Source organism: Nomia melanderi, chromosome 3 (assembly GCF_051020985.1).
Source record: "Nomia melanderi isolate GNS246 chromosome 3, iyNomMela1, whole genome shotgun sequence".
NCBI classification, from domain to species: Eukaryota; Metazoa; Arthropoda; class Insecta; order Hymenoptera; family Halictidae; genus Nomia; species Nomia melanderi.
In genome coordinates this window covers 16,086,034-16,096,205 of record NC_135001.1, presented here as the reverse complement: position 1 = coordinate 16,096,205, position 10,172 = coordinate 16,086,034, and the positions used below count along the sequence as shown (strand labels likewise).

The 10,172-nt window shown below is 33.5% G+C and overlaps 1 protein-coding gene and 1 long non-coding RNA gene across 3 annotated transcripts; one reads left to right on the top strand and one right to left on the bottom strand.

Annotated features, from left to right (window-relative positions):
* Positions 1–1,654: 1,654 nt before the first annotated feature.
* On the bottom strand, positions 1,655–3,677 carry LOC143174395 (uncharacterized). The gene is made up of 3 exons (XR_012998275.1): positions 3,209–3,677; positions 2,664–2,726; positions 1,655–1,767 (listed from the first exon to the last, which is right to left on the bottom strand). It is a non-coding gene; the product is annotated as an uncharacterized LOC143174395 (long non-coding RNA).
* On the top strand, positions 1,727–9,539 carry Mlc1 (Myosin light chain alkali). 2 transcript variants are annotated; one of them, XM_031982376.1, is made up of 6 exons: positions 1,727–1,866; positions 2,138–2,165; positions 6,071–6,379; positions 7,502–7,588; positions 7,943–8,010; positions 9,072–9,539. In XM_031982376.1, exons 1-5 carry the CDS (start codon positions 1,864–1,866, stop codon positions 7,972–7,974), a joined length of 459 nt encoding a protein of 152 aa, XP_031838236.1. In that variant the 5' UTR covers positions 1,727–1,863; the 3' UTR covers positions 7,975–8,010; positions 9,072–9,539. The 2 variants fall into 2 exon arrangements, with proteins under 2 accessions (XP_031838236.1, XP_031838235.1); XM_031982375.1 differs by lacking the exon at positions 7,943–8,010.
* Positions 9,540–10,172: the final 633 nt, after the last annotated feature.

Here is a 10,172-nt window from a genome sequence, read left to right as displayed (position 1 = left end):
TAAAGTAATGTTGGAAAAAGAAAAACATGTATATTGGCATCAGGTTTTATATACTTTGTTAAAGAATGAGATAAAAGCATCTTTGACGAATCGATACCGCTAATAGACCGAAAAAAGACTAATCAATCGTAGAAGAACGTAGCAGGGTTAAGGTACGAGCCAAAATTACTGCACCTAGCAGAACGCGTTGAATTAAATCGTTAACGGAATCAGTGAAGAAATTAGTTTTAGATCATTTATAAATGAAATATAACACCGTGTGCAAAAAGGAGAACATAAGATTGCAGATAATAGAAGTTTCGATGTAAAAACAGCTATCCTTTGTTATTCCAAGTATGAAATGATGTAGTATTCAATGATATATACTGGTTGTAAAAAATTGAATATTTTCTGAAAGAAACAATATTACTGGAATTTAGTTACATTAATTACAAACAATGATTTGTGACCTCTTACAAAATGGACTAAAAATCATTGATATTAAAAAGCTCGAACTAATAAATAAACAAAAATTTCTGCAAAACCTTGTCCAACATCTTAAAATGATTTTCTAATTCACTTCTTGGTGGTACAATAATGAAAAAACATATTCACTTTTATGTTAACAGTTTATTTATACATGTCAACCTTTAATATTAACAGTAGAACCACCAGATGGGTCAAAATTACTCATTCCTAATTCCTCTTTTACAATTACAGAAAACGTACAGACACTTTTGTGAGAAAAGGTTAATAAAGCTGATTCAATGATACCTAAACTGAAATGTAATTCAACTGAAATCTTAATAAAAGCTTACTCATAGTTTCTATAAAGGAACTTGAAAAAGTCACTTTAAGTACTCGATAGTGCTAGTACTACATTTGTCTTCACCATTACTGAAAACAACTATTGCAAAGTATCGTTCATCCGAACGAATATTTTTCGTGTGTGGTGGTAAGTGATACTAACAAAACCTTTTCAACCAGCACACGTCGATTTTGATGAAACTTATGCGAGACATAGTTCTCAAGGAAATATTTGCCACGTATTTTTTCTTGTCGGCCTACATACACGTTGTAAGTCTAAAAACACCCCTCAAATTTGAGGATTGAAAGTATATGTTTTTCAATATCTCCGAAACTGAGGGGTGTAGGAAAGAAATTTTCCGTCGAAATTGTTCGCCTCAAAATGAACACTTCAGATTTCTTTTCTGCGTCCCCTAGTTTCAAAGATATCTTCAACCCTTAATTTTGAAGGGCATTTCCACTCGTTCAAAGTGGATGTTGGTCGACAAGAAAAAATACGTGTGAAATATTTTCTTGAGAACTATGCCGCGCATAAGTTTCATCAAAATCGGCGTGTGCTGGTTGAAAAGGTTCCCTTGTAAGGCCATGACGGTAGCTTGCGTCAAAGGGTGCACTAAGTATATTTTTGCATGGCGCCTACAACACGTGAGCCATTCATTTGCCAAAGTGATTAAGTCCACGGCACGAAAGCTGCGGGTATTGTTAAAATTAGATGATTAAAGTGTCAATTAAATGTTTTGGCACGGTAATTTTTGAGTTGATTACATTAGCCTGTGAATGGCTCATATGCAGGTCCGGCAGCCCCGATATAACGAATGCTATCGTCGAAAACCATTTATCGTAGTAGGAAGCATAGCTTAACCCGCGATTACCTCTCGAACTGTTTTTGGATCGCAGCGTTGCCGCTACTCCGTCCATCCGAACCGAATCTTCCGAGCTGTACCGCCTTGTAATTCTCGTGTGTCCTGACCGCTGCGCCATCTACAGAAATAAAATGAATAAATTTGGTAACACCCGGTAGCACTCCTGGCCCGCGATCCGTTCGGTTAACATCCAAAGTACGCTAGATAGAAAACAATGGTGAGTTCAAGTTTCCTTCGTGGAACTCGTTTACCGGTCTTTTCTTTTTATTTATTCGTTTATCCGTTCCACTGCGTTTCCATCTCATTTATCCTATTAATTTTATGTTAATTATTCCACTCCTCTTATTACTTTATTCTTGATTCATCTCTTCGATTCAGACTTCCACGATAGAATTTTTGAAAATTTGAAATTCCTCGTCCATTTCCGTTGGAAAATTTTGAAGGATCTATGATCGCAATTGTTTAATGGTGTTTCTTTTGCATTGCAGGCAGACCTGAGCAGCAAAGACGTCGAAAGTGAGTAAAAATATACGAGGAATATTTGATTTGTGTGTACGTGTTTGATCTTGCTTGTGCAACGGAAGTAGGGAATAAGGGACGTTACGAAACATCAGTTTTTGGAGTAATGGTGATGTATGGAGTGAATTTCGCGGTATAATCTAATACGCGCTCCGAAATTGTGTGACACCATTTAAACGAAAGTGGGGAAAATTGAGATTTCAATGCTGCGAGAGGAGTAACTTTAAAGTACCCGATAAAAGAATAAAAGAAGTTCCGTTAGAAATTCAACTGCGAAATCCGCAACACAATTAATCCGTGTTTGCTGTTCAGATAATTATCACATTAATATTTTTGTGAATTGAGCTGAATTGAGTTGAATTGAAGGGATATCGATACAGGAAAGAAATGGAAACTGATAATATTAAATTACATATGTTCAATTAACTGGCGATATTATATATTTCCGTAAACAAAAGGTATAAGAAAAGAAGTTCTGCTTTTGGATCGTATTACCTGAACGATGTTCGAGGGTTGTACCAGCAACATTACCAAATGAAGCTGCTTCAGAATTCAATCCTAAAAAAATTTAGAACGAACACTTCTTGAGACCACTTCTTGAGATGACGAATTTATATTTCATTTTAACATTTATTGTCGTCTAAGCCTTTAAGATTCATAAGAAAGCATTAATTTTATTTCGATTCGAGATATTATTGCTTTAGAGGAATGGTTACGAAGTCAAAAATAAATGATTGCGGAAACAGATACATTGTTTAGTCCGAAAGTTTAGTATTTCTAAAGTTCAAACTTCTCGCGATATGTAACCTTTTACCCTATGATTTCTTTTATAACTGCATTAGGTAGAATTGAATTTTTAATTTAATCGAAAAAGAAACAATTCCATTGTATCACCAGGTTTACACTGAACTATTTACTATGAAGTATAATTTAATATAAAGTAAATTGATAACTGAAAACTAATATTGAGCCTTAGAACAGTAGCGTGGTGACGCCAATAATATCGTCGGTTATTTCACTTGAAACGGCTTGCAACTCACTGTATCTTTCAAATAAGCAGAAGTAACTGAAACACTGGATCGAATATCGCTTAGGCAGTGGCAATGTAACATTAAATAAATACAGCTTAAACTGTGAAATATAATCTGACATATTTCTTAAAATCTTTAACTAATGCTAATTAATTTATTGGAGTCGTATACGATACTTCTATATGCATGAAAAAATCACGCTGCCATTCTAGGGTTGATTGAGAACTGAAAAGATTAAATAAAATTTGCATTTAGTTAACTAAACATCGTTAAACTAAATTTTATGTGAAGTAACTTTCACGAGTTCGATTGTAAGGGAAGAAGTAGATACTGAATGCAGAATTTTCAATTGCGTTTTACCATATGTTAATGCATTTCATTGCATCTTATATGGGGCGCATAGCCTTTGAATGTCACGTGGCAATCACACATTACGTAATTGGCAGTAACCGGTAAAGCAGAGATGTAACCACCCCGAATGCGTAGCACCATTTCAAAAATAGTGCTCTGTTCTTATATGGCTCGGCGGGGGTAATATGACCCACTACTTCCACCGGCGAGTTCTTGAATTGGTTGCCGGGTGGAAGTCGCTGACGTCTTAAAATAGAACAATATTTTTGAACCAGGTACGCGTGAAGAGCCACGCTTCAGCTGATATTAACCCGGATTTTGCATCGTAAATTCTTTATTTCAAATTATCGATGAATTCTCATTTTTCACCGTTCACCTAATAATGTTATTCGTTAATAGCTTGCATTTTGGAGTCTCTCTGTTTCCGAATGACGACACTTCAGCTATATACCGGAAGTTTAGGTTTCTCTATGACTATATGAGGAAGAAGTTAATAATTTTCTTTTGAGTGATGATTCTAAGAAACTATTAGACCGTGATACACGCTGTTAAAAAATTAATTAAGAAATTCTTAACTGGTGGACATTGATTTCTAAAATCTGTGTAATTAAATAATTATCGCTAAAAGTTAAATTATCATGTAGTATCGTTGAATGCGAAATGGAATATTATGATAGCAGATGTGATTAGACGTTATATGATTTCTAAATAAGTGGACGGCGTGTATTATTCAATTAAAATTTGATGACATTAATTCTTAACGAGTATAATAAACTGCTTTACCTTTGCAGCAATAACTTAATTTATTGAATATATCTGTTAGTTATATCTCGTTAGAAAATAGTAAAAATGATTACAAACGGAAATGTTTGTCATCAAGTAACAATAAAATTACTTGCACAGACCACAGGAAGTGAAATGTTTCATTTACTTGAATTTCGGAGACTTTTTCACTAATCAAGAAAATATTCTTTCCACTAAAATAGTGTGCAATCTGTATAAGTAAGTAGATTACACATATTCTTGTAAAATCTATGTAGTGATTTATTCAATATTAGGTACTGCAAAAATTGGAAAATAAAAATATAAGCTTGTAATTATATTCGTTTCCGTACTGAATACAAATATGGTAATTATGTGTACTTACTTAACTTCACAATTTAACGGAAACAAAAGATTTAGTGAGTTGATTTCATATTGAAATAATGTCTTTGTCCGTTACATTTCTTGTTAGAATGTATCCATCGTTTGTCTGGTGTGGAAAATTTTGGAATTTGTCAATACATATTTAAATATAATCAGAAGACTTCCGTTGCACAATGGGAATAATTAGTGTTTCAGTGATAGAAAATCCATTACTTTTGAACCAATGAAGATAAAGAAATATTTGTTTCTGTTTAATGAAATTGAAGTGTCTTTTACTACTTAAACGACATTGCGTTACTTATAGCATTAAGTTGATTAATGAAAATATATTTAAATACTTAATTGTACATTAATTAATACAATAATTTTTTAATTAATACATATTTGAAATGCAAAAATATCTCCAGTCTCTTCTGGTTATTCTTCTTGATTACTTCTCCACCTTTCTCGCAGTCTTCGGAATAATATTGAAGGATACGATGGAATTAATATAATACGGAAGAGATCTTGGTTAACACTTTGTATCCTTAAAATTTGAAAGAATCAGCTAACAAATCAGGCTATACCCGAAATATCGGGTATCCGTAAAATTTCCAATTCCTTGTTATTAGTGTGTTCTGCTTTTCCTGACATTTCAATTGGTGAAATATGAGATCTAATAGTATTCTATCTTAACTATGATACAACATTTTTTGAATAATTAGTATTAAATATCTGTCTGGATATGTCGACTTCATAATTAAATACATTAAATAAACGTAACTTAATTTAAAAAATTTTCCAAATATTATTAAATCTTACAATAATGTCTTCTTCCTATTTAATATATTTATTGAGATTTCAACATCTCGTGTCTATTCTTAGAGCTAATATTCTTCATTTAAATTCTTTCATTATTCTCTCTTCTTCTTTCCTTTTATTTCCAATTTTACCTTGTCCCCCTTTATATTTTTCAATGCTAGAACTACTTCACCCGTCAAAATAACGGATTTTAGTTTCCTTATTCCACAATTATTGATATCTCAAGAGCGTAAAATATCCGAAATGATTTTAAAAATAAATAGATTCACTTGAATACTATACTGAATGTATGGAAAACCCGGAAAAAAATATATTGTTGCAATTTTTATAAGGATTGCATATTAATCATATTAAACCTTCGGTAGTCTCAGTGTTAATCTAACAGATATTTTATAAGCAACATCTGGTAAAAACTCCATAAATCAAATCACCGTATATAAAAGAGATAAACTAAATTGTTCTCAAACCCTGTTAAGTTTCTTTCTTATTTCAATAGATAAATTTCGATAGTCTTAAATTTATTAACTTTGAAAATGGACAATAAATACCATATTCATGTTTTTGTCTAAATAGAGGCTGAATTCGCCTTTTCGATTTACGATGCTGATGGCACCAACGTCATCGATGCCACCGACCTTGGAAATGTCCTTCGAGCCCTCAACTTAAACCCCACAAACGCTACCATTGAAAAGCTTGGCGGAACGAAGAAGAAAGGCGAGAAAATAATGAAACTCGATGAATTCTTGCCGATTTACAGCCAATGCAAGAAGGACAAGGAACAGGGATGCTACGAAGATTTCCTCGAGTGTTTGAAACTTTATGATAAACAGGAGAATGGCACCATGTTGGCTGCGGAACTTTCGCACACACTGCTCACACTCGGTACGTTAATTTTTTATATATAATATTATGATTCATTAAAACATATTATTCAACCTTCCATTTAAGTGTTTACATAGAGTGGGACTTCGATGTCCGAGTCACAATTCTCCGTGATCTAGAACAGTGATCTTCAACCGATGGTCCGCGGACCGACGCACTACGGGACATTTCCCTCCCAAACGGAGAAAAGAATATTTTTCTAATGAAATCGTTTGTATAAGGCTTATTTAGCAGAATTCGGTGTTGTTTTTGGTATTATTGAAAATAGCAAAGCCTATTCGTTAATATAGAACAAAAATTGGCCGATATTAGCTGCAATTATGGTACTTATTGAAAATTCTACTTGGTATACATAAAAATTGCTGCACCAACCACAGTTGCAGATAATACCATATAATTTTTGTTCAGTAATAAAGAATAGATCATTCTTTAACAAATATATGCCTTTTTTATAACTTTAGAGATAATGAATAAAATATTTTTCCCATTTTCGTCGGACCGCAGGTCTAAAAAGGTTGAGGAACATTGATCTAGATTGTCTAGTGTCTAAACACGTTCGCGATCAGTGGTTGCTTGAGCAGAAATCTGTATGGTTACAATATTTTACTAAATGCAACAAATCGATCTTATAAAATCGAAATAACATTCAAGGAAAGAATCGTGTCAACTTCCTCCGCGTTACACTATACGTTATGACATTAAATAAAAATACACGTGAAAACAATTTAATTTTCTTTATACAAGATGTAAACTGTTGAGCGTTATAAATACGTGACGCTAGTCGTGAAGGTGTTAAATTGAAATACAATAATTTACATTCTTAGATAGTATTTCGGAATATATATCGTCGAACTATACAAATATGTTTTAACACATTCACTGCCAAGCAAATTTTGAGAAATCTCAAAATTAACTTTTGAGTTAAACCTAAACTACGAGATATCTCGTAGTTGGCAGTGAATAGGTTATTAATAATGATATTAATATAACAACATAATCACCATTATGTAATACAACAATATTACATAAAAATATTTCCAAAAGATTTATTTGAAATGCAATTTCGAAACACAGCATAAATATGTATTGCATCACCAAACAATATTTCATGTATCATGACAGGTGAGAAACTGTCCGACCCGGAAGTAGAGACCGTACTAAAGGACTGTATGGACCCAGAGGACGACGATGGTTTCATCCCCTATGCCCGTAAGTATCAAATCGCACACACGAAAACCACACATGCATCCCGTGAAATGAACAAACACAAGAAACCAATATTAGCCAAGTGTATTAACGATTTACATTAATCTAGAAAATTGTCGGCTCGAGCGTTCGTCTTGTCAGTAGGCGTTTTGATTTTGCAGTAGAAACTCTAAAATAAAAGATCCCCAACCTCCATTTTCCTAGTGTTTTGCCCAGTGTAAATTCGTAGCGTAGAAAGCCCTTAGAGATTTTTCAGCAGCTAATAATCGGAAATATCCAGGCGAGTCACGGGAACGATCGAATTCGGGCCCCCCAAACCCCCTCATTTGATGTTTCCACGTATTTTGTGTTCTACAGCATTCTTGAAGAAGATGATGGTGCTATTGTAAGCAAACCGGGTCTCAATGTCACAAAACACGCCGTTCGTAAGTACACCCTGTAGACACTATGGCTCCATAAATCTTCTGTCTCTTTTCTCCTGGCGTTCTCCAAAACCTTTTTCTCTGCTTAAACTAACATGATTTCGTTTCTCTGTCTCCGTTACGCACGTCTCGCAATTTATAGGACGCAACGAATCGACGTGGCTGGGATGCTGAAATCGATAACCTGCTTCTCACACGGCAACACGTTCAAAGGCTTAAAGACATTCGCAGACTAAAAAGGGCGAAAACGGTTGTCACCCTCGCCATTTTCAGATGTCGCACACTATCATTTACTTGCGGAATTTCTTTCTCTACGTTGAAATGATTCATCGCAGTGTTTTGTGTCTCCAGGCATCATTTCTCTTAAAATGAGTGTCATTAACTAACTGTTCATTGAAACATCGGATAAAATTACAAATTTCACAGTTTCGAAACATAGCCGGCTATACCTCTTCAAGAATACGTTTATGTTTGCATTCAGAGAACAACAAACATTGAAGATATTAATTCTTCTAATTACTTGCTGAATGGCATTCATGTCGTAAATGTCTACGTCTTAATATAAAATTCGGATTTCTCTAGCTCTTCCGAATTTCTGGAACTGAATGTGATTATATTATGACTAATATGTAAACTGCGGATTTTATACACTTATGGTAAAGATTCTAATTAAGATCATTTAGTTTTTCCATGATATCAAATTCTCTAATATGATATAATACTTTCATGCTACTGTTTATATCGCAATATTAGAAAATTAAATCATATCGATCGTAATTTTTATCAGTTAGTTCACAGAGCATATTTACTTGAAAATCTGCAGACTTTTAAGATGATTCAAATGTATAATACGGGGATATTGCAAGTCCACACGTTTTACTGCTTATCATGTTCAGTCTTGCTTACATCTGTGTATCCGGCACGAAGTTTGATTGACTGCACCGGTTCACGAGACCGCGTCTTACGACAATTGTACATATTTTTGTCACTGCTCAGATTGTCAATCAACTTGTGCCATTCTTTCTCCGTGAATTGAAAATAATATTGATCCGGTTTATTTCTAGCGTTCCTTCGTAGACTGTGCAACAGATCAGAAGAATGAAGTGACATCGCGATTGCCGCGCTGGCATTCATCCATCGGCAAACTCCACGTCAACGAGGAACATGTCTGTTCGTAATATTCATCACACCATTCATCCCCTGTTTAAAGTCATCAAACGCGCCTCAGCATAAATACGTTTCACCTTGACGCGTAAACAAAAACCAAAAAAGAAAATAATGGAACATTCTGAATCGACAACGTTATCATCATCATCGAGTCCTTCGACAGAGATATGTAAAATTTCAAATTTCAAGACCAAACCGAATCCTGTGTATGTAAAAACAATTTATGTGAACTGTTCAAAGAACACACGGAGAACCAATGTTCTTCTGTTTGGTGCGTACTGTACTGTTGTAAGGCTAAATATATTTTTAATGAGAATAATGTAAAATAAATTAATAAATAAATAAATGAATACCTTCATATAATATACGTGACTATGTATTAATGTTGTACAGAACCGAACGAAAGGATCTATGTTATTTTACATCTTAACGTTAATTAAATAAACTACACCCCTCGAGTAACGAGGAGTGCCAAAAGTTAACGTTGTCAAGGATTTTCTGCTATGATTCTTATATTTGTTTATTCGTGGGTTGGTAATTTATTCATTATCTATTTTGATAGTTATATACCTAATGTGCAAAAGTTTAAAGAATATTAAAATAATACTATAACTATAATGTAAATAATATTCTAACAATATATTTTTATCTGAAATAAATAATTTTACTATGTTAATATTAACAGAATAGGATTTGCAGTAGATGCTACCTTAAATATTCGTGAGATAATAATCTTCGAATATTAGGATTATGAGAAGTATTATAAATGTTTAAAAGAGTTTCGATTGTAATTAATACAAAAGAATATTTAACGATAAGAACGTATGAATGCGCATGAAGGGTAATTATTGCCGATAGAACCAAAAGTGACACTAGTTCCAACAGTCACTACTAGAGGGCTATCAATCCTATATTACTCTCACAAGTTCTTTATTATCAGCTTTTATCAAATAAAAAAAAAGAATAATATTAAATGGTTTTATTGTTGAGGACATTAT

Excerpts from the sequence above, each read along its gene's own strand:
- Mlc1 (XM_031982375.1), top strand. Across the intron at positions 2,166-6,070 it reads GAGCAGCAAAGACGTCGAAA|AGGCTGAATTCGCCTTTTCG; the intron begins GTGAGTAAAAAT and ends TTGTCTAAATAG. Across the intron at positions 7,589-9,071 it reads TGGTTTCATCCCCTATGCCC|CGTTCCTTCGTAGACTGTGC; the intron begins GTAAGTATCAAA and ends GTTTATTTCTAG.